The 26033-nt window shown below is 36.1% G+C and overlaps 2 protein-coding genes across 27 annotated transcripts in view; both read left to right on the plus strand.

Moving 5' to 3' along the window:
• Positions 1–4120: 4120 nt before the first annotated feature.
• LOC114263766 (uncharacterized) lies at positions 4121–11017 on the plus strand. 26 transcript variants are annotated; one of them, XM_082921671.1, is made up of 13 exons: positions 4121–4400; positions 5229–5293; positions 5403–5464; positions 5656–5720; positions 5805–5885; positions 6029–6140; positions 8194–8291; positions 8386–8454; positions 8543–8635; positions 8825–8903; positions 9605–9763; positions 10543–10751; positions 10838–11017. In XM_082921671.1, exons 1-6 carry the CDS (start codon positions 4232–4234, stop codon positions 6091–6093), a joined length of 507 nt encoding a protein of 168 aa, XP_082777797.1. In that variant the 5' UTR covers positions 4121–4231; the 3' UTR covers positions 6094–6140; positions 8194–8291; positions 8386–8454; positions 8543–8635; positions 8825–8903; positions 9605–9763; positions 10543–10751; positions 10838–11017. The 26 variants fall into 26 exon arrangements, with proteins under 26 accessions (XP_082777797.1, XP_082777796.1, XP_082777799.1 ...); XM_082921670.1 differs by having other exon boundaries at positions 9605–9710; XM_082921673.1 differs by having other exon boundaries at positions 9657–9710.
• A 9736-nt stretch (positions 11018–20753) lies between these two features.
• Positions 20754–26033, plus strand: part of LOC145822098 (uncharacterized) — a 41941-nt gene continuing 36661 nt past the window's right edge. The window contains exon 1 of the mRNA XM_082918687.1: positions 20754–20912. Coding sequence (XP_082774813.1) covers positions 20754–20912 — 159 coding nt within the window. The remainder of the gene's footprint in view (positions 20913–26033) is intronic.

Consider the following 26033-nt stretch of genomic DNA (forward strand, 5'->3'; position numbering starts at 1 on the left):
AATCCACCGTAATGAAAAATAAATTCATTATAAATGAAATTATTTCGGTGACAATTTTTTTATCACCATTAAAGCAACATTTTGCCCCTAAATTTTTTTATTTTCGTCACCAAATAGTTATTCAGTATCATATTTATAACTTCAATTAACGAATAAATGTGCTACGCATGTTGATCATTGATGAGGAAATAATTTCGTCACAGTAAGATATAAAGTTAATGAGATTTTTCGTCTTCAAAAATCATACATGAGTGACCAAATATATTTCATCACAAACATAACCAAATTTTTAGTCACCAACCAACAAAATCAATGAAAATTTTCACATATAAACTGTAATAAATTTTGTCACAAAAAATGTTTATTAACGACGAACAATCACTTTGTCATAATAACAAGTATAAATGACGAAACAAATTCGTCACTAAACTTGTTTCATATTTTATATTTCAATTTAAATTATTATTTTACAAATATCCTTACTCATATCCTAATAGCCTTTTCAATTGTACTAAGAAATCCAATAACTATTACTAAGTTGCTTACATGATTTTGTTCCTTGCTTAGTGTATGTGTGTGCGTAGCCGAGATCGCCTTGAGCATAGTCCGCCCTTGAACCTTTGTACTTAGACTTGTTTTGAGATCTTGTTCAACCCCATCTTCACCTCGGGCATTCTTTGTCGAGGTGTTTTACACTTGAACCTTGTCCGCAGGCAGGTATGGCCTAGGCCGAGATGTGGCACACCCCGGCCAAGGTGTGGCACAGCTTAGTCAAGTGTCGTCCTCCCTAGCCGATGTTTTGTTATCCTGTTGCCGGATTCTTGATTTGAGCCGATGTCATCTTGTTGCCGATGTGTCTTACCCGAGCTTGCTGCATAAGCTTTGTCAGAGACTTGTCTTGTCCATCAATCACCTTTTTGGAGCTGAACCAACCCGGTAACGCCACGTGTCCGAGCTGATTGTTAAGGCAGCCGGCAGACCTTGAAACAAATCATTTCTTACCTCAAATCCTTGTTTTAGAGAGAGAAGCTCTAGAGAGGAGGGAGAAGAGTTCTTGAGTGAGAGTTGTCTTCCAAGCTTGATCCTTGAGGCTTAAACCGTTAGATCCGAGTTTCGAGGTTAGAATCTTGATCTCCTTTGGTTGTTCTTGCTGAATACCTAGCTGCATTGCATGATCGGATTTGTTTTGCATGTCATGCATCGTTTTGAAGTTGGTTTTGGAAAGAGAAAACGGTTTTCTATGTGTTCTTGAAAAAGGTCTCATCTTGATCGAAAAGTTTGGAACGAAAATCATGTTTTGTGCTTGTTTTTGCATGCCTTTCTTTAATGGGTACCCAGGTCCCTATTTTGCACTCTTGGCATGAAAACTTAGATTTTTGTAACAAGTTGTGAGCTTGCATCCATCTTTCAAATGATCATGTTCTTCATATTCTTCAAAGGAAAACCCAGGTTTTTCCTGACTTTGTATAACGGGACCTTGGCTTAGTCCTGAGCGGTACTCAGTGTGTTTTCGAGGAACGGGAGCGGTGTTTAAGCTCCCAGCTTGTTTTGCTTTGCCTTTGACTTGGATCTGGCAAGAATGCCGAGATCATTTGCATGTATATATAGAGCTTGTTTTGAGGATGTGGTTTGCCGTGTGATTTGTAGGACCTTGATCTTTGCTTTGAGTCTACACCTGAAGAACTAGGTGAGTGGTATTTCTAATAAAGCTATGTTACACTTGCTTTGATAAATCTTGTTTTGTTTGTTTTGACGTGGTATTTGCTAAGCATGAATAAATGGCCTTATTTGATTGCTAACCTCGGAAAGTCCCTTGTGCTGGAGGACTCTAAACTTTCGCAGTACTATGTGTAAAGGATACGGTCCTTGTTAAATCGGGCTACGGGCCTAAGTAACACAAGTCCCTTGTGCTGGAGGACTTTAAACTTTCGCAGTACTATGTGTAAGGGATACGGTCCTTGTTAAATCGGGCTACGGGCCTAAGTAACACAAGTCCCTTGTATTGGAGGACTTTAAACTTTCGCAATACTTTTGACCGAACGATTACGGATCGTACAGCTTATGATATTTGAATGATGAATACGGTTTATCCCTTGCTTCGCCGATGTTATGATACTCGAATGGTTATGATATTTGGATGATGAATACGGTTCATCCCTTGCTTCGCCGATGTTATGATACTCGAATGGTTATGATATTTGAATGATGAATACGGTTCATCCCTTGCTTCGCCGATGTTATGATACTCGAATGGTTATGATATTTGAATGATGAATACGGTTCATCCCTTGCTTCGCCGATGTTATGATACTCGAATGGTTATGATATTTGGATGATGAATACGGTTCATCCCTTGCTTGGCCGATGTTATGATACTCGAATGGTTATGATATTTGAATGATGAATACGGTTCATCCCTTGCTTCGCCGATGTTATGATACTCGAATGGTTATGATATTTGAATGATGAATACGGTTCATCCCTTGCTTCGCCGATGTTATGATACTCGAATGGTTATGATATTTGGATGATGAATACGGTCATCCCTTGCTTCGCTGATGTTATGATACTCGAATGGTTATGATATTTGAATGATGAATACGGTTCATCCCTTGTTTCGCCGATGTTATGATACTTGAATGATGAATACGGTTCATCTCTTGTTTTGCCTATGTCAGTAAACATCTCTGGATACTTGTAATAATTGATTGATGAATACGGTTCATCCTTTGTCTTGTTAAAGTTCTGATGTGCTTCGTTTGAAGGACCTCGGCTTTATTCATGCAAAACCTTTATTTTTAGTACCATTCACTGAGTTTTGTACTCACCCCTCTATATATATGTAGGTGATGAGCAGGACGGCGGCGACGCCTAGTTCGTTTTGGATGCTTGTTTTGGATTCGTGTATATGTCGGCCTTACCTTTGTATTTATGTCGGCGGTGCCCTGTTTTACATGTCGGCAAATCTTGAAAATCATGCTTCTTGACTTGTATTCGTTGTATCTTTTGTATATGTCGGCTCGAGAAGCCTTTTGATCAAGATGTAACATGTATTTCATCTTGTTGTATTCAAGTTGTAAGTTAATTGGAAATGTTTGGCATTGCTTTTGATCTACGCACATCTCTTATGGACCATTTGCAACTGGTTTATTGCTTCCGCATTTGTGAGCCCCCCTATATTCATACTCTGATTGTGTTAAGTTTTGAAAAGTTGGCCTTCGGTAATTACGGATCACTAGCCATCACGGCACCAAACTACTAGGGGCGGTTTGGGGTCGTGACAGTGTGATTATATATACATTTTTTTAATCACACCTTCTAATTAAAGTGTGATTACATATATACTATTACTTTTTAATCACACTTTTTAAATAAGTGTGATTATATGTATATTTTTTAATCACACATTTTAATTAAAGTGTGATTATTTTTATATTTTTAATCACACCGTCTAATTAAAGTGTGATTATATATACACTACTACTTTTTAATCACACTTTTTAAATGAGTGTGATTATATATATATATATATATATATTTTTAATCACATTCTAATTAAAGTGTGATTATATATATATATATATATATATCTCTTTAATCACACATTCTAATTGAAATGTGATTATATATCTACTATTACTTTTTAATCACACATTTTAAATAAGTGTGATTATATATACACTACTACTTTTTAATCACACTTTTTAAATGAGTGTGATTAGATCACACTTTAACAAATGAAAATATCTCACTTTTATTAGAAATGTGATAAAAAAAAATTAGATTGATATTTTAATCACACTTGATTTGATTAAGTGTGATACTATTTATTTTTTATGTCACTTTTCAATTAAGTGTGATTGTATTTATATTTTTTAATCACACCTTCTAATTAACATGTGATTAAAGATCACATAAAAAGAATTAAAAATATCTCACTTTTATTAGAAATGTGATTAAAAAAATTAAAATAATTTTTTAATCACACTTAATTTAATGAGTGAGATAATATTTTTTTTTAATCATACATTTGAAATAAGTGTGATTATATATATTTATTTTCATCATAGTTTCATGTGTGGTTATATATAATTTTTCAATTTAATTTTTATATTAAATAATTATTCTCATATTGTATATAAGCTCATGAAATTGCTTTGGTGGAGAGAGAAAGAGCTGGGCAATTTCTTTCTAGGGTTTCTTGCGGCTCTCCATCTCGCCTCTACCGCCGATGGCCACTGATCAACGCGCCTCTCCATCTCCCCTCTTGCTCCTCCTCCTTTCCTTGCTGATCAGTGTCGCCGCTGCTCTTGCTAGTCGCCGCCATTGGCCTTTCCGGCGCTGCTTCTCCTCTCACCGTTGTTCTTTCTCTCTCTCTAGTTTATGTTTTCTCTTTCACTGTAAGTTCTTCAATTCCTTCCTCAACCCCATGAACTTTTGATATGCTAGTTGACCTTAACCACGTGCACTGCACTCTTTGTAACCAATGAACCATTCAGTTTTCACAAATACTCTACTCTCTCTCTTTCCATTCTTCCCCAAGTATTTATTCCCTTCAATTTTCTTCATATTTATTTGCTTTAGATTGCTTGAGATTTGTTTAAATTGCCAAATTTTTTTTTAAAAAAAATTGCTTCATTGTTTCTGTTAATTGCTTTAGATTTGTTGATTTATAGCATAATTTATGTTGAAATTTCTGTTCAAAATTGGTGAAACAATTTCTGTTTTTTAAAAAATAATTATTTTAAACAATCTGTTTCTGTAAACAAATTGTTGAAGGAGATTGAAAGAAGACCAATCTTACACTGCTTAGCTTGTAATTCTGTATTTATTGGTGAAACTCTGTATGGCAGATGAGCATAATATGGTATCACCCAACACATTTCTACCATTCTTTAAACAAAATAAAATAAAAAAATAATGATATTAGGCATTTATAATAAGATCACAAACTGTGAGGGAAATGGATAAGTTTGCACATGTTAACTTCTTATGAGCAACCAATAACTTTGGTCATGCCTGGATTTTCTGTGGTAGCCCATCTATGTTGCTAATTCAACGTGCCTCTTAACATATTTTAATTTGATGTTAATTATATTATAAGCCAACCAAGAAATTGCATAATTAAACTGTAATTTTTATGATAATAATTTTGTGAAATTGCATATTATAAGCCAACCAACGCACAACACTTTGTTATGATTAGCTTGCTTTCTTTTCATTGTCAGGTGAAAATAATGATTCCCTGCATAGTTCTTGCTGGCCCTATTGGTCTTGGTTTTGGATATATGAGGCAAGTACTATATGCTGTAATTGCATTTTGATTTGTTAATAATTTTGGCGATTATGCAATTCTTGTGCAAAGATCTAATAACCAAGTTTAATCCTTACTCTCAGTGCAGAAGGAAATAACATCCTTCCCTTTGTTAGCCTTGTTTTCTCTAGCATGCTCATTATTACTGGTGTGAGTTATCCTCCAACATTTTTGGCTACTCACTATTTTACCTTCCAAATTCTTATTTTAAATCTGAAAAATGATCTTAGTAGATAGAGAATCGTGTTGTGTTAACACTAAAAAATGTGAATGTAACTACTATTTAATCATTATTACAGTGCTTTACATATGCTTTTGCAAGGCAATTAAATGCTTTCCAGATTTAGGTGGAATTCTTATATCTTGTGGAGCTTCACTTGGTGTTTTTCTACAGTGGGTTATCCAGGTTCTTTTCATTATCTTCTTTCTGTTATAGTGTTACATTATTCTTGTTCTGTATTGTGAATGGACATGTCATGTGTGCTTTCAGGTCATAGTGCTTTGGAGAAGAGACTATTGTATGATTCCATTATCATGGATGAGCATTTTAAAGGACAAAGATGTGCATGTGGTTACTTTCTAACACCTTCTAGATATTAGGCATTTATATTATTGTGAAGTTGATAGCATGCTTATTAAATCCAGTGGTGATTACTAAACATACTCTGGATTCTGATTATTGTCTCCAACATCATCTTCTTTTCTTTTGCTCAGTTCTTCTCCCTGCTATTGCCCGCAACAATCAATCTAGCCTTTGTACACATTGCCTCTTTTACTGATCTTTGTTTTTCATCTCTTATTCTTGGTGCTACTGCTGGTCTCTCATGTAAGTAATTGTTGCTAGCTACTTTTACTGGTGCAAGTGTCATTTTGGACTTTAGTTTGTAAGTTAGCTTTAGACATACTTCTATTGTGTCCGCTACTTTTGATTTTGGTGTAATGTTGTAATTTTTTTTTTCAATGTGACATTTTCTGAATTAAACAAAAAAAGAGCAAGATTTAATACACAATTCATATACAATTTGACAACTATTCCTTAGTAATTCTCATATAATTTGATGCAAAGCTGAAAGGATATGTAGTGCATATGAATTATTTTTTTGGGAGAATGGTAGCACAAACGGGTGTATAGAATAGAAGTATGGAGCACATCATCATTCTGTTCTAATGAACTTTATACATTGAAACTTATATTGCATTGTGCATTATTATCTGAGTGTATGGTTCAGATTTTGCACCAATATTATGTATACTAATTGGAACCTCGATTGTCCAATGTGCTGAGATGGAACTTGTTCTTCATTGTTGCTGTGTGTTCTTTCTGAATCAAATATTTAGTATGGTATGATGTCACAGTAGATATATGAAAAATCTAGAAATTTCCTAGATGTTGATTTGTGATTATGTATCAATTATAAGTAGTATATAACAATCCCAATCAAACAATCAAGACAAATCGACACAACGATTTTACGTGGAAAAACCACAATTGGACACCTCCAATTGTGATAAAAAAACCATGAGCAACAGCCACAAAACAATCTACTAAGAAGATATAAAGGAATTACACAGGTATACTCTCAATTACCTAGCGAATCCACGGCCGAATTGAACCAACCTCTATGTGTCTCTTCCAACCCCGTCTTCACCTCGAAATTGTCTTGACGATGAGCCACTTCAGAATCCACCAAAGCTTCAGACTTAAATTATTCAGAATCCATCGAAGAACAACTCTCTCTTTTGTGTAGAACAAACAAATAATCCTTTGATGTATACTCTTTAAACCATGAGTTGAATACTCAATCAAAACATCAAAGAAAACTAGCAAAATATCCCCAGATATAAACCCTAGAACCCAAGAAGAAGATTTGGAGAAGTAATCCTAGAATTGGACTGAAACACGTATTTATAAAAAATTGTCCCGAGATCTCCGCTCGAGCGGACCTACGCTCGAGCGCGAAAAGTTCTGCTCGAGCGGGAAAAAAAATATCGCAGTATTTTTGCAGGCGATCAAACTTCTAGAACCAAGGATTCTTCACTCGAGCGAAGGAATGTCCGCTCGAGCGGATAGGCAACTTGGAATGCATTTTTGCATTTTACTTCGGGGGCGCTGCCCCTCGACCCCGCCATGGCGCTGCCCTGGACCCGCTAAGGGGTGCTGCTCCCTCGACCCCCGCGAGCTGACCGGGCAGCTCGATCCCCGTCATAATCAGCGATGTGACAATCTTGAAAGCATTAACATCACAAACTTCTCTGCAAGGCACAATTCGGGTTGGATTCGCATCTAAAAATTCATAACCTTACTGAAATAAAAAGTGCGAAAATAAGTACAACTGAAAGGAGTTTTGTCAAACGGGATTGCCAAGAATAAAAACCTAACAATATACTTACGATATCTTCCTAAAAAAGTGATAAAGTATGATCCATGTGTATGACTATCCTTCATAGCAATCTTTAGGGTAAATTACAACGACACCCCCTCTATTTGTTTGAAATCACACTGTCACCCCCCTTGTTCCTTGAAATCAACACAAGTCAAATCTATTTAGTTAAAATGTCAAATAACTTTTATATCCTCATATGCCTTGGTAAACATTTCACCTAATCTATCCATAAATACGACCATGTTTGTTTTCTTTCTTTTTTTCAGAAAAAAAAAAATTCAATTTCTTTTTTGAAAAAGTAGAAACTAATTTAATAAAAATAAATATCAAAATATATTAAAAAAATTATTTATGGCCTCCCAAACATAAAATTATATAAAAATGGTCAGTCTTTGTGTTGACATTAATGTTTCAAAAATGGATGTTCAAAAACTTTATTGATGTTAATTTATTCAGTGTTGATCTCATGTTCTTTAATGGTTTTGTCTGAAACAGACAGGGAATCTGCTGCGCATTGCCATTTTTAACATTAGCTACATAAGAGGCCTTTTTCCTGAGAAATATTTCCATGATAAGTCTGTTCCTGCCTTAAGGTGAGTTTGTCATCATCAGATTTACTTCAAGTTTTCTATGAAATTTAAGTTCTCATTGGTGAATATATTTGAACAATCATGAAATTATGAACAGAGATGAAGATCAAGAAGCTTACACCAATGGATGCAAAGTTTTGCAGACTAATTGATTGGATGGAGAAAGGCATGTAGATTTTGCTGATATGATACTTTTGTACACTCAAATGTTCTTACACTCTTCTTAATCTGTTTGTGTTTCTTAATTTTTGTAGGTGTTTATGATGCATTGCAGAAGAAATACCTAAGGACATTGTTGTTCTGTGTTTGTAAAGGAGTGGAAGGTTCAGTGATTGAGGAATATGCATGTAAGATTTTAAGAATAGCCCATCCCTTGGAACTATTAATGATTGCCAAGAAAATATGCAGAAGTCAATGTTAATGACTCTGCTCTATGGCAATGCCTGTGCCAATGTTTTAGTATATGTAGATTTCCTTCGATGCATTATTAGAATTAGTAAATAAATTTATATTTCTTCTGTTGCGGTTGTTTTCAGTTACTCTAATTCTGAAAGCCAAGAGGTTTCAATGAAGATCAATTGCACTGTGATTGATGATGCCACTGGTGCTAGAAAGGTTTGTACACCTTATCATTTTTATATAATTTCTCTTTCATGTTTCTAAGAATCTAATATATATGTTCAGCTTCTTTGCGAATGTCTACACTAGCAGTGGTAGTTGACTTATTTTCTTTTTTAGATTCTTCTGGATTTCTGACATGTCTTGATAATTTTAAGTACACTACTTTGTTGTGCAAACATTTTACCAATTATCCATGTAATACAATACTTTGTTTTCTTTCTCTCTCATGCCAGTTTTTTTTCTTGATTTTTCATAGTTTTTCTCTTTTTTCTGTCCTTCATTTATTTTCTATTCAAGCCTGACCGAAAGAAATGTCATATTTGTTTCACATTATTGAATTAGCAGACATTCACTGATGTAGATGTTGTTGAGTGTGGATTAGACTGCTATAGCCACATCTGGTGCATTTGTTTTCTTAGATTTCTTGCTAACTGCTTGTTTAAGCTTATTAATTTTGAAGTTTATAATTTGGCATGTTTGATCGAATGTACAGGTATTTAGTGATGCTGTGGTACAACTCTTCTTCTTCTTCTTTTATTATTATTATTATTATTATTATTATTATTATTATTTTAACATCTCTGATTATATTCCTCATACAGTTATAGCCTTATAACTCCTCTTTTCTTTTTCTTTTCTTTTTTTTTTCCCTTCTGCAATGATGCTGAAACATGTCTTGTTTCTCATATTTTTAGATGAATTATGAGGACTTTTGCCACACTGACTATTTCTGTACAAAACAAATAGGCCCTAAATGTCGACGCTTTTTCAGTTTGTCAAACTTCATGAAGTTCGAGAAAGGTGAGTCAGGAAGAATTGCCATCCTGCCATTTTTCCTTTATGTCATGCGTACGGTGGGTCTTGATTTTCTATGCATAACAATGTCTTGTTTTCTGTACATGTCTAACATGTGTAATTAGATATTCACCCATAAAGTGTATTAAGTAATTTGAGTTAATAAGGCCTGTTAATACCAAGGTGCCTAATTATTGTAAAAAATTATTATAGTAATTTTTTCTTTGATGAGTAACAACAGTAAAATGAGTAACACAAGTATATAGGAAAATAGAAACTTAACCACCACCACCACCACCACCACCACCACCACTAATAGCATAAACTTCATATCATATGAAAAAGAAAGGATTCAGAACAATAGATAAACAAAGAGTGATTGGTGTGAACTTCAACATAAAGACAACATGCAACATAGCATACAAATTTTATCGTTTTACATGTAGTTGGTGACATTAACAGCTGTCATTAAGCCACTTTGTTCTGAATTGATTCCCAAGGGTGTGTACTTTGCTCTGAAACTTGATTGATTTTAGGATTTGATTGTGTGTTGTTTATTCGAGGAAGAAAAATAGAAAATGAATAAGAGAGCATGATCCTTTCTGTAACAAAATATCTTCGATAAATTACAACATTAATAAGTTGCCCATCAGTTCCAAATATTTTTTATATTATTGGTTTTACTTATGTCAAATAGAATATTGAAATATAGAAGTTGGAGAAAAGATGAGAGCATCTGCAATGGAGTGGCTAAAAATGTGTTTTATTGAGAATCTGTTTAACGTGGTTGTGATTCATGTGATGATTGTCAACACTTATACTATGCTCCTTCTGGCAGGTTCTGATGAACTTAACAAATGACAACCCTGTGTGCTATCAGCAAATTGCTGCCTGTGGAGGACGGGGGAAACCTTGTCTTCATTGATTGCTGGCCACTTTCCATCATTCAGTTCATCTTCGCCTCCCTTCAGCGATACAAGAAATGATACCTTGTTGTCCAAGTCTTAAGACATTTGAAAGGGTGTGATCGGTCGGACTTTATCTTTTGTAAGACTAGAACAATCTCTACAAATAGTTAGTTTATTCATATGCTTCTAGCGATTTCTGAATTAATTTTTGTTTTCATTTTTCAGGTTAGAAATTCTTGGAGAGATGCAAAATATGGTCAAAGAATTCAAGAACTTAGTTTTTTAAGTTTTTTTATTTTTTAATATATGTAAGCATGGTTTAAAACTTTTTATTTAATTCGTTTGTATATACTTTTGAACATATTTAATTTTCATTTATGAAATATATGACATTATTCTATTCAACATGTGGTTGTGATTCAAATTATAGTATATAATGTGTATTACATTCTTGAAATGCGCGTATAAAATAATATTGATTATTCTTCAAATATATCTATTTTTTTTTATTACAGGTTTTATTAATTATTAATCACACTTAAAAGATGTGATCTAAATATTATTAATCACACTTAAAAGGTGTGATCTAAATGTTTTTAATCACACTTAAAAGGTGTGATCTAAATATTTTTAATCACACTTTAAAGATGTGATGAAAGCATTTTTTAATGACACCTAAAAAGTATGATTAAAAATGACCCCTTTTAATCACACTCCCAAAGACCACACTTTAATAAAACTTAAAAGGTGTGATTAAAAAACATACACCACACAAAAAAAGTGTGATCTTTATCTGTATTTGTAGTAGTGATAGTGGGTGTTTGGGAAGTTCCTAGTTTAGTAAGCTATTTTACTTTTTTAACTATATTTTAGGAGATTAAAATTTGTGTTTTGAAAGATAGTTGGATTTTTTTTAGTTTGCTGTGATGTGTGTGAAAGAAAAAGTGAAATGATTATGGATTTGATGTGATATTTTGTTTTATTGACTATTTTAATCTATTTTGTCTTTTAGTGTTATTTTAGCCAAAAAAACTAAAAAAGCTTCTTCCCAAACACCCCCATAACAACCCTCATAAAGCATTACTGAACTAATTCATTTCATTTATTTATTAGTTTTTTTTTTATATTTTTTTTTTGGTAAACTAGAACTAATAATAGATTAAATAGAACAATGCAAAGTTTTGAAATAACTAATTCAACGAGCATCATCATTAGCAATACATGATAGAGTAAAGTAAAAAATATGTAAGCTAAGTTTGATTTGCCAGAGTACTCATGCAGATATTCCCTTCGCGATAGATATAATTAATCACTTGGACTCCCGGCTGCTCTAACAGGAACCTACAATCATGAATTAAATTACTCAAGTGATGGTTAGCATTTTCTCTACCCATGAAAGGTTGTTTAACAAGTAAAGAGTCAATTTTCACTTTAATGTTTCTGTAACCTTTATTGTAACGCCCTCAAAATAAACCCAAAAACAGACATCCATGATACAAGAAAGAGATATCACATTTCATAAATCAAAGTATTCTTACAGAATGTATTATATGTTGACAACAAAAGTAAATGCCCTACGGGCTTACAACTTTTCAAGTCAACTCTTGGTTACAAAAAGGAGAGTACTAACTCTACACAAAATAAGCTCTTAGCTTGATATACATGTAATACAAAAAGTAATCAAAAAGGTCTCTCAGCCACTAAGCCTCCCAAGCTACGTCCTTGGAGGTGACATGTCACCTGCACCTGAAAATGATGTCCCAAATAGGGTGAGTCAACGCCCAGTAGAGATATGCTAAACATAGTATGAGCAATAACTAAAACATTAGCACTTGATAAATGTTTAACTCATATAAACCAATATACAGTACAATCCCATTTCATAATCCTTTACTTATCCAATTCTCAACTTATAAACACGGCTCAGAACCTGGCCAAACAACTTAAATGAAACTACATCTCATGCCAACAATACTTCAAACTGCCATTTTACGGAAATTGCGTCCACGGGATTCGGCACCCATATGTAATTATTTTCTTATGGCCATTTTACGAAAATTTCATCCGTGGGACTCGGCACCCATGTATAAATATTTCGAATTGCCATTTTACGAAAATTTCATCCGCGGGATTCGGCACCCATGTATAATTATTTTCAAATTGTCATTTTACGGAAATTTCATCCGCGGGATTCGGCACCCATGTATTCAAATACTCATCATATACAATGACCAATCAATACACATATTCGTTGTATTATTCCAACCGTCATACTCAATAACATACTTAAATTGATTAGTTTTAATTCACCTAATCATCATGCAGTGTCTACAACAGTGTCTACAACAATCAAAACTATCCTCCACCGATAGCCCAAAGCAGTTATTTCTAAACAGATAATAAATGCACCAACAGATAAATTATCAATAACTCTTAAAGGTGAGTGATTATTAAATCCAACTCCACCATTCTTTCTCATAACTTCACAATTTCACTATTTCACAATGGAAGTCATTAATTACACTAATGACCCACTAAAACCCAAATATGGCATTTTTTTTCCTTTTTTCCAATATTGACCCAAAGGTCCAAATATTATCATTAAACAACTACAACATCATTTTAGGACCCTAATACACATGTATTGGCCCAAAAGAACAAAACCCCTCTTATCATATTGAAACCCTAACACCCACAATTACCCAACTTCAACATTACATCAAAATAACAACAAGTTTATGTCAAAGACCATAAATAGGAGTAGTTATCCCTACCTCAAATTCAGAGCTCAAAGGAGGAAGATGAAGAAATTCGAAATGCTCCAAACCCCAATATTTTCAGATCAAAAGGTAGCCCTCAACAAGCTCCACACTTTTTACAAAGGCCCAAGGATAGGAGATCACTCATACTAGATCAAACCCTAGAGAGAAGTTAGAGTTTTAGAGTGAGGTGCTCTCCAATGGAGGTTTTGAAAAGTAAGAGAGAGAAAGAAAGTGTGAAAAGTGATTTAGAATCACCCAGCTGCCATCTGATATACGACTAATCCGCTCGAGCGGAGAATAGGACACTCGAGCATCAAGCACAAAAACTGAACCCGCTCGAGCGCAAAAACACCAGCTCGAGCGTCGATTACACTCTTCCAGTACTTTTACAGACGAAAAACACCCGTTCGAGCGCAAGGACCGCTCGAGCGTGAGGAAATCCGCTCGAGCGTGAAAAACACATCTGCAGCACTTTTGCAGACGAACAAACTACTGAAGATGTGCAAACTCCGCTCGAGCGTGAAGGGATCCGCTCGAGCGGACCACCAAAAATCTGGGCAACAAGAAATGGGACTAAAGCTCAACCAACCTGTTCAAAACACGCCCAAGACATTTCTAAACTCCAATCCAAAGCATTAAAGGACGGAAATGAAATACAGACAACCACAACTATCAACGAAACCGAGTCCGGAATACAGTAAATAAGGAAGGAAAAACTGGGATCGCTATATTTATCAAGAGCCAAATTTAAGCCATCTCAAAATGCCCAGGACAATGCTTGGCTGATCCATTCATTTATTAGTTTTTAGTTTTAGAAAATGTTATTCAAAGAATTGTAATTATTAGCCTTGGTCACGTATAATGAGTTTCCCTCAAGAAAATTTACAGTGTTTCTCAAAAAAGGGCGTTTAGGCTTTGTTTGGGATAAAATAAAAAAGTCAAAAAGTTATTAAAAAATGTAAAAAAATCTATACTATTCAAGGACAGCTTGTGGGGGAAGCCACTAGGGAAAAATTATTATTTTGCCATTTGAATTCAATTACCCAAAAAGTCAAAAGGAAAAATCGTCATTTTGATTTTACTATAATATTTTATTGCACACATTTTCGTAAAAAGTCAAAAAATTATCCCAAACGTACTTTTTTTTTCCTCTACTTTTTTAACCAAAAATTCAAAAAGTACACTTATATAGCACGTCTCAAACAACTATTTAATCTTTCTCAAAAAAGGGCATTGTATTTTCAAATGGGAGGTGTGCTTAAACACCAAACATGGTTATTTTTAATAATCAATAAATCTATTCCAATTTATGAAACCACTTGCATTACAAGAAGCCCAAGATTCCTAATCATGGATTTTCTACTTTAGTTAAACGAGGACATTTAGTGTAATGGTTGTATAGTACCTTTTGTGTTGTGAGATCTCAAGTTCAACTCTTATGGATGAGAGTTTGATACTCATTATGATAGATGGTTTATACCCATTATAGGAATTGTATGTAATTTGTAGTAGGTTATTATGCTTGGCTTGATAGATTGGTTGTTAGATTTGTTAACCTTCTAGCTATTATCTATTTGATGGTATAAATATTTTTTTATAATAATGTAATTACTCTCCTTAAATAAATAAATAAATAAAAGTTTAAGGAAACTTTTTTTGTTCCTAGAAATGCATTCCATCAATGTCCGCTCAATATAACTATATTGTGAGATTTTGAAATAGCAATACTAAAAACTCTAGAAAAAAACTATTCATAAAATTATCTAAAAAAAGTAATAAATGTTCCACATTCGTTGTAGATATAGCCCATTTCTACAAATCTTAAACCTACATCCACATATAAATTTGAAATAAATTTTCATGGTCAAAATTTTTTTTGTTTTGAAATATATTTTGAGATATGCAACTAGAGTGCAATGGAAAAAAAGGATCCCTTGTGCAAGCTTGTCTATTATATAAAAAAAATGGTATTTTTAGTGAGGAATCTTGAAAGATCTTCAATATCTCACATTAATTTTCTTGATTTTCTTAATTTTAAATAATTAAGAAAATCTTTATTAGCTAGTTTTTATTTGATAATCTCACATCGGAAAAAGGGGAAAAAAAATAAGTTATTTTATTCATATAAAGGGAATCTTATACTCCTATCCCATTTAGTGAGGAGCCTTGTGAGAGTTTCAACATCTCATACTAATTTTCTTGAATTTCTTAATTTTAAACCATTAAGAAAATCTCTATTAGTTAGCTTTTATTTGATAATTCACATGGAAAAAAGAAGAAAAAATGAATTATTTTACTAATATAAATTGAATCATATACTCTCATCCTATTTAATATTATAGTGCTGTGTATATTTCAATTCAATATAGTTTAAATTTTAAAAATTTAATTAATTAATTATGACCTAGCCAATTAAGCTAAATCATTTTTGATTTGATTGATTTGTTGGTTTAAGCGCAATTTTAGTGGTTTTATCAAAAGTTGATTGATTTGTTTGATTCGAAATAAATTAAAAATTGATGACTGAGTGTAACACGCCCAAGGGGTATTCGTGCGCGTTAAACAGTTCGGACCCTCGATTTCTTCGATTTAATTTCACGAATGCAATGTGAAACATAAATGAGAGTCTAGATTTGGCAACTTTATAGAAAATTCATTTTATTACAAAATTATTTGCCAAAAATGGACCGCGTCATCAAATCTCAGAGTCGCCACCTAATATTTTGGAAAATTAGGAAACTCATGACTCGTGCCAAGGCCACTGTTCGTCATAACCAAAGTTGTCTCCATTTAGAGCCTTAGGTATAAGAGGGGAAGGTCATTAATTGAGCACCCATGCTCACCCAATCAAAAGATCGGCCTTTACTAAACCATGATATGAATTTTATTTACTTTATATATTCATATTTTGATTATTTAATAAATCCTAAAAATTACTATGTGAATCATACAAGTATAGACTATGTCATTTATTTTAAAATAATTTGATTTCATGTATTTTGAAAGAGTTTTGAAGATGTATAACCCAAATAAATTGAGTTTACAAACATGAAAAATCAACATTATTCCAAATTAAGCGACACAACCTCCATCCACTGGCATTCATATAGTTATATCAAGTAAGCAAGTAGCCACATGGTATGATGCTTAAACATAATAAGAAAAAAACACACACAAACGGGATGCTAAAGTATCAAAACTTACATATTTACCGACGTTCCGCGAACAGTTACAAAACAAAGTTAGTAAAACATGCATGATCTTATATACAAAATCCTAATACAATTCACTCATGAGATGCAACTAAAGATTCGACTTCTAAGATATGACATGTGAATCATCTCAAAAACATGAGGTAGCGCACATAATCACATAGGAATTGATTAAATTCACAAATGCAAACTTAGCCGAATCAAGATGTATGAAACATGAATGCAAAATATGGATATAACGAAAAAAATTAAAAAAAGAAATAAACATGATGCATATCTACAAATAAGGAAAGCAAGTGAAAGAACGGGATAGAAAGAAATGGGGTGGGAAATTATTACAAACCAAATGAGAGAGAAATGAGGGAATTTTACAATAGAATAAAACATAACCTTACAAAACACTCAAAATAAAAAGAAACAAAATAAAAGCTTCATGTTCCTTGGAACCGTCGGCGAAGATTGGTCAACATTGGGAGATTATGCCATCTTGTCCAAAAGAAACTAACCGCCAGCCAAATATGCCGGCCAGCCAACTAGGCCGAGCAAAGCCTGTCTTGTTGCAAAATCAAGAAAATGAATAAACAAGAAATATGTAGTTGGCTCAACTAACCACTACCGGTTAGCTTACAACACAACTAAGATAAAACAAAAGCAAGGAAATAAGTAAAAATAATAATAATAATAATAATAATAATAATAATAATAATAATAATAATAATAATAATAATAATAATGAGCTATACAAACCGCTTGAATTGTAACAACACACTATAAAATATAAAGTAAGAAAATAAATATGAGATAAACAAATCACTTGGATTATAACAAAACACTATGAAACAAGAAACAAGAAAATAAATATGAGTTGGATTATGGCAAAATACTATGAAGTATAAAGTAAGAAAATAAATATAAGAGAAACAAACCACTTGGAATATAACAAAACACTATGAACTAAGAAGCAAGAAAATAAATATGAGATAAACAAACTACTTGGATTATAACAAAACACTATGAAATAAGAAGTAAGAAAATAAATATACGATAGAAAATATAAGAAAATGAAAGACTAAAAATTCACCTTCTAAAGAAAGATTGAACTTCTTGATTTCCAAACTTCCTTTTGATCACCCTCAAGTTTAGGAAGTGTGTTCTCAATCCTCAATTCGAAACTAGAATGGAGTCATGGGTATGTGTGGTGGAAAAGTAGCTAACTCTCTTATTTTTCCTCACTTTCAATAACACTCACTCTTTCCTTTGATCAATCACTACTAAAATTTAGCTATTTCAAAAATTTTGGAGTTGTTTTGGATGTATAAAAGGTGGAATTTTAGTGTGTATAAGCCATGGAAGGTGTATATGGAAGATGTAAGTGTTTTTGGCTCAAAACTTGAATTTTCTCTCTTTTTTGTCTCTTTTTCTCACTCTTTCCTCTTCAATTTCGTGGTCCTCTTTCTCTCTTACCATCTGATCATTCTATATAGGCAATGATGGAGAGTTAAGGTCAAAAAGAATGTGGGAGACAAGAATGTGATAGGAGAGATGAATTTTCAAGGTGGTTGCATGGGATACTCCTTTATGGATGCAAACAAAATCTCTTTTTGACAATGGGGGATAGGTATGTATTTGGTGATATATGGGTTGGCCAATGGGGTAGGGGAGTGTCCCATACACACATAAAAAATGAAAAGAAAACCTTCTCTGCCTACTAGTTTAGAATGGTCAAATATTATTTAAGGGGAAATATAACACAAGGCAAAGCTTTGACAGAGTGGTTAAGATGTTGGGTGCTAAGTAGTAGGTTGAGTATTCAAACCCCCTTCTAAGCATTCCTTAAATTCATTTTTTTGGGCAAAGACATATCAGCGCCACATCATCAGCAAGGACTAATCCAGTCATGCCACTCTAGCAAGATCGCCACATCAGCATTAACAGAATATTCTGCATATAGATGAAATATTCCTTGACCTTAATAGAATATTCCCTTACATACAGAATATTCTATGAAGTTTCAAATATTTGTGCTGTAACCCAAATTTTGAGAGAATTTTTCAGTGAAGCCCCTGGAAGTGCAACGAAGGTTGATCCTAACTAAACGAACCATTCTAGACACAACCGTGAGGTCAGAATATTCCCTTGGAAAGGTAATTTATGACTATTTAGGGTTAGAAACAGGGCTCAAATTCTAAGTTTTCTTATTGAGGATTCTGTGAGAAACACCTTCTTGTTTTGTCATCATAGGGTAATCAAAAGAAAGCGCCAAAGTTTTAGGGCCAGTCAAAATAGAGTGTCTGCAGTTGCCCCTCTTTGACAAAGCTCAAAGTCATTTCATGACATGAGTGAATGTCAAAGCCCGAAAACAACCCTTTTGACAAGGCCGTAAGACTTGGGCAAACAAACAAAATGCAGATGCAATTAGTTGAACCCCAAAGGTTGCCTACGTATCCCTTTGCAAGGAATCAAACTAGTGTAGTTCATGGGCAGAATGCAAATGATATGCTCGAAATGCCACTTGAAAATTGGACTTATACGCTTCGTATAGCCGGTTGTTTTGAAAATTCATGATAATGTAATGGGATGCGTTGTCATGGAGTAATGATAAAGGTATGAAGATAGTAACATATAAGACAAGCCTCGTATGAATGATATAAAGCATAACAGAGGGTATAACGTATATAAATGTGTCATAACACAAATAATAGAGAGAATACATCACATACAAATGTGTCATATCATTGTATTAAATCTGCCACAACTCAGTTGATAGAAGAAAGGTGAACTCAAAATCCAAACACGTCTCACGTGAGAAGAGAAATAGTGAACGTGAGATCCAAACGCGTTTCATGTAAGAAGAGAAAATAATGAAACTCAAAATCCAAACATGTTTCATGCGAGAGAAGGTATAGTGGTGTAACCAACAGGCATTTCTAATCATATTTCATATGGAGAGGGAGAAGGTTTTAGCTGGATAAACATTAAATCCTAACACGTTTCATGTGAAAGGTGAAAATGTGGTACAACCAACAAGCATATCTAACCGTATCTTATACTGAAAGTAGAAAGGTTTTAACCAGGTAAACATCTAATCCTAACAAGTTTCACATGAAAGAAGCAAAGCTTGTGTAACCAACATGCATACCTAACCATATCTCATACGGAGAGGGAGAAGGTTTTAACCGGATAAATTTCTAATCCTAACACATTTTACGTGAAATGAGCAAAGGTGATGTAACCAACAAGCATGCCTAACCGTATCTCATATGGAAAGGGGAAGGTTTTCACTGAGTAAACTTGAAAATCCTAACGTGTTTCATGCGAAAGGAGAAAATGTGGTATAACCAATAAGCGTACCTAATCGTTTTCATACAGAGAGGGGGAGGGTTTTAACAGGGTAAACTTGAAAATCTTAATGCATTTCACGTAAAAAGAGGAAATGTGGTATAACCAACAGGCGTACCTAACCGTATTTCATACGAAGAGAGGGAAGGTTTTCACCGGGTAAACTTCAAATCCTAACACGTTTCACGTGAAAGGAGAAAATTTGGTGTACCTAGCAAGCATACCTAACCGTATCTCACACGGAGAGGGGGAAGGTTACATATACACATGAACAATATACAAAATACGTATTACATATGTATACATATACACACAGGCAAACTATATACGTATACAGATACACACATATACATATACGGACAAAATATACATAATTACATGTACACAGACATATATGTACATAAATATACACACACACACACACACACACACATATATACATACATACATACAAACATACATACATATATATATATATATACATATACACATCTCTCTCTCCTCTCCTGTTTTTGTCTCTCTCTCTGTCTCCCCCTTCCTTCATCTTCTTCGAGCGTCGTGTCTGGCCGTGCAATTTCAACAATCACGATGCCTAATCGACAGGCTGCCCCGATCTTCAACGATGCCTCAAGCTTTTTTTCCCACCTTGTCTTTTTCTTCTTCACTCTTCTCTTAAGCCAAAGCCTATGAGAGAGGCAGAGAAAAAGCCTGTAAACTTTCTCTATCACCACTCTATAACCCCATTCTTTTGCACTACTCTCCTCTGTTATGGCCTCTTCCCACGGTTCTCTCACTCTTTTTCTAGACCTTAACGAGTCCACAACGGAGATGACCGATTCCGACTACCCTGAACCTCAACCGCGTGCTCCTCCTCCTTCCCTTGCTTTCAGCTTTCCAGCGATGTCAGTTGAGCAAATAATGGTGGCACAGTCTGACATCGAAGCTAACTCATATATGCTGACGTCATATGTGGAGACCATGACTGCGGTCTCCAACTTGTCCCACCAAAACTGGCGACCCAAATCCCGACACATCTTAGTGCCTCCCGGATGCACCGCAAGGCGTGAATGATGGAACTCTTGGAGTACTTCCTCTCGGCAAGACTCCGGCACAAACAAACGGTCTCGGTATCTCACACTCTGGTCGGGATACACCGTCAAACCCTTCTCACCTTTTCCACTGGAGATCTTCTCCCGGAAGGACTCTACCTCGAGGTCACCACTTTGCGCCTCTAATACTCGGGTTACAAGTGTAGGCTGCACAACAACAGAAAATAAGGCTGCAGCCTCAACAGATTCACCCAGAAGCAAATCAAACTCGCCAAGTGCACCCAACATCTCCCATTTCCGGATGGCTATACATGCTACATCACTAATGAATTTCCTACTAAGGGCATCGGCCACAACATTGGCCTTCCCCGGGTGATAGTGTAACTCAAAATCATAGTCCTCAATGAACTCCATCCATCTCCTCTGCCTCAAATTCAAGTCCCTCTGTGTAAACAGATACTTCAAATTCTTATGGTCCGAGAACACCTCGAACCTCTCACCATAAAGGTAGTGCCTCCAAATCTTCAAGGCAAAGATCACTGCTACTAACTCTAGGTCGTATGTGGGGTAATTCTTCTCATTTATTTTCAATTGACGTGAGCCATAAGCTACCACTTTCCCCTCTTGCATCAACACACAACCCAAACCCTCTCGTGAGGCATCACAATAAACTGCATAACCCAATCCTCTCTCCGGAATAATCAAGACCGGAGCGATGGTCAATCTAACTTTCAACTCTTGGAACGACTTTTCACAAGTCTCACTCCATACAAATTTGACTCCCTTCCGAGTCAGCCTAGTCAATGGCGAAGCTAACCTGGAAAAATCTTTCACAAACCGGCGGTAATACCCAGCTAATCTCAGAAAACTGTGGATCTCAAAAACGCTCTTAGGGTGTGCCCAATCTTGCACTTCCTCTACCTTGGATGTATCAACAGGCACCCCTTCCCCAGATACCACATAGCCTAAGAATTTGACCTCTCCTAGCCAGAACTCACACTTCCCAAACTTGGCATAAAGCCTATGGGCTCTAAACAACTCAAGCACCACTCTCAAGTGTTTCTCGTGCTCCTCCTCTGAAGGCGAACAAATTAGAATGTCGTCCACGAAAACGACTACAAAACGGTCAAAGAATTCCCGGAAGATCCAGTTCATCAAGTCTATAAAGACTGCCGATGCATTGGTAAGCCCGAATGGCATCACCAGAAACTCATAATGGCCATACCGCGTACGGAATGTCGTCTTAGAAATATCCTCCTCCCTGACCCTCAACTGGTGGTAACCCGATCTCAAGTCTATCTTAGAGAAACAACGGGAACCTTTCAACTGGTCAAACAAATCATCTATACGGGGCATAGGATATTTATTCTTAACCGCAGCCCGATTCAACTTTCGGTAGTCGATACACAATCTCAAGGCACCATCTTTCTTTTTAACAAAGAGGGCCGGTGCTCCCCACGGCGAAACACTAGGGTGAACAAAACCTTTATCTAGCAATTCCTGGAGCTGAATCTTCAACTCACTCAACTCGGCTGGGGCAAAACGATAAGGTGCCATAGAAATCGGTGCTGTGCCGGGCACTAGATCAATAGAGAACTCTATCTCTCGGTGAGATGGCAAACTAACGAGATCCTTGGGAAAAACATCCGAATACTCACAAACCACCATCCACAATACAATCTGGGTCTCATCACACCCACCACTAAAAAAGCTAGTAAGTAGACCACTAAGCTTATTCCGCCCTCGCGGATCATACATCGGTGGCAACACACTACCAACCCGATCCCCCAAGAAATGGAAACACTCCCCGCTTAAGGTACAAACTGTGACCCTCTGGCGGTAGCAATCAATAACGGCCCGGTATGACGATAGCCAGTCCATACCCAAAATAACATCAAAACCCTTCATGCGCATGACAACAAAAGGAAAAGGAAGCCTATGGTCGGCGACCTCTATATCACAACCTCTAACACCTTGTTTCAAGATCAACTCACCACCAACAGGCGATACTACACATATAGGAGATGCTACCTTTGCCAACTCCAATTCCAAAACATATGCAAATGCAGCAGATACAAAAGAATGAGATGCACCCGTATCAATTAATACACTAGCAACTGAGTTGCAAAACAAAAAGGTACCTCTCACTATTGATGGAGCCGGTACTAGGTCCTGCGCGGTAACAGCATACACGCTCCCTGTAGGCCTTTGATCCAACTGCTCACCCCTCGGAGCATACGACTGCTGCACAGACTGGGACGATGAAGTCCCCTGATTGGCCCTCGAGGCCTGCACAGACTGAGCTGGCTGAAAACCCTGCGTCTGCCTAGAACCAGACGCGCCCGAAGTGGCACTCAACTGTGGGCAAAACCTCTTCAGGTGCCCAAGCTGACCACCTGATAACAAGACAAGGGCTGACCCCTGCCCTGACTCTGGCTCTGCGGTCTAGCTGAAGATGAAGCAGCTCTCTGACCTCCTCCCCTCTGTGGGTAAACTGAAGCCTTATGGCCCAACTGACCACACTTGTAACAGGTGAAATCTCCCTAATTACCTCTTCCCGAACCTGCACTCGGCACCAGAAAGGTCGATCTAGCAACACCTCCCTGAGACTGCTGAGGGTTAGTATTCCTCTGTCTCCTGCCATCACCCTGACCATCCTGGCTCCTCTTGGAGCCTCTCTGTCCCTCCTCTTCCTGCATCATGATCTCCATATGGGCTGCAGCATCAACCAAGCGCCCATAATCTCGGATCATCGAACCACCAACTCTCATCTTGAGGCCGCGCCTCAACCTCTTCTCGAACCCAATACAACGGCGTTCCTCGGACACCACTAGTTCACGTGCGAACCTGGACAAGCTAGTGAAAGCAGCCTCACACTCGGCTACTGAAGAACTCAACTGTAAAAGCTGACAGAACTGGTCTCTCAGCTTCTCCCTGACTGCTGGAGATAAATACTTCTCCTAAAAAGTCTCCACAAAAGCCTCCCACGTGCCAGCAATACGGCCCCTCATGTATTTCCACCACTGATCCGCACCCCCTTTAAGCTGGAAAAATGCCAAGGTCACTTTCAACGCTCCGTCCTCGATGCCAAGCATCTCGAACGTCTTACTCATTTGCTCTAACCACTCGTCAGCCTTCAGTGGCTCCTTCCGATCCCCAATAAACTCGTCCGGGTTAGAGCAGAAGAACTCCCTTTTCAAGAAAGAAGGCCCTGCCTCAATAACCTGGGCCTGAACTGGAGCCTGAACTGGATTCTCAGCTCGGAAAATACCCACAGACTCCCTCAAAGCATCGGCTATCCCTCGGGCTAATGCGCCCATAGCCTCCTGACTTGCTGGCTCAGCCACATTGGCCTAGCCAACCCCCTCCTGCTGTGTCGGAATATCATCCGGTAAAGGCATCTCCGACCTACCACGTCTGTCACGTCTACCACGTCCTCGTCCTAACATCCTAATAAAGGTAACGAAGAATGTTAGCACATTCATAAATGTGCCAAAACTAAACACTCGCGTCCTAATACATGGACAGCTGTAATTCATTCCACATAATCACATAAGCACTTACGAATTTCATTTCCAGATAATGATAGTCCCGAGGCGTTACTAGAGTTCCGGTTAGAAACAGCATTGATCAAGTGCTTTTCCAACAAGACTCACAGGAACCCAAGGATCCAATCAACATCCTAGAAACTAAATCCCATACCCAAATAGTCATATAAACATGTTATCACATAAACACATTACATTACACTTAAGTCTCTAACAAGCGAGACAAACCCATTGTGATACTAATCACTTCCCACGTACCCAAAGTATTCGAACCCGGTACGCTCTGATACCAAGTTGTAACACCCTCAAAAAAATAACATTAAAACCCATCAACTTAGACATGCATTGGTATAAAAGATAAATATTCTTCTATTCATCAGAGCGGTCCCTTACAAAAGTATTACATGTTAACAACAAAAGCAAATGCCCTACGGGCTTACAGCTTTCCAAGTTAACACTTGGTTACAAAAAGAAGAGTGCTAACTCAATACATATTAAGCCATTGGCTTGAATTTACATGTAATACATCAAAAGAAAGCAAATAACAAAGCAGTCTGTCTGCCTCTAGCCTCCCAAGCTATGTCCTTGGAGGTGGCATGCTATCTGTACCTGAAAATGATGTCCCATAAAGGGTGAGCCACAGCCCAGTAGAAATACACTAAACCAGCCATGAACAATAACTAAAAGATTAGCAGTTGATAAATGGTCAACACAGATACATCCAAATATATCACATTTCGATTTCATGACATTAAGTCCATGTTACATTTCATTTCCCATGTCTTTTCCAACTTTGAGTTTGAAAACAAGGCTCAACACCTAGCCAAACAACTTAATGAGATTTAGACTCATCTTTAAAACACTTTCAAAATTCATGAGGGATATACATTTTAATGCTGTATCAATAACACATAAACCATTCCCACACTTTGCGAAAGATACACATTTCGGTGTTGTATCAACATAACATAGAATCACTTCTATACTTTACAATTGATAACGATATACATTTTAGTGTTATATCAAATCAATTCAAACACTTCCATAATCAACACTTGATACATATTGTAGTGCTGTATCAATGTCACACAAAATTCGGTTTAGAGGTTCATCCCCTATCTTCCCCTAAACCGTGGAGTACATCCCCCATCTCCTCCCACACAACACATGTATATAAACATAGATCATATACAATCAATCAATACATAGAATTAATGTATTATTCCAGTTGCTATATTCAATAGCATACTCAATCGATTAGTTTTAGTTTGCCTAATCATCATGTAGTGTCTACAACAATCAAGACTATCCTCCACCGATAGCCCAAAGCAGTTATTTCTAAATGGATATATAATCAACATTTTAACTAGGTGAGCGATGAACGAATCAAACTACACCCTTTAATCCCATACACATCCAATTCCAACATTCTCAATTTACTTCTTCTTTTCTTCAAATTAATTATACCAATTAATTCATCAATGTAATTAGAGCATTTCCGATAATTAACA

Source organism: Camellia sinensis, chromosome 3, assembly GCF_055761805.1.
Source record: "Camellia sinensis isolate YWXY chromosome 3, ASM5576180v1, whole genome shotgun sequence".
Lineage (NCBI taxonomy): Eukaryota > Viridiplantae > Streptophyta > Magnoliopsida > Ericales > Theaceae > Camellia > Camellia sinensis.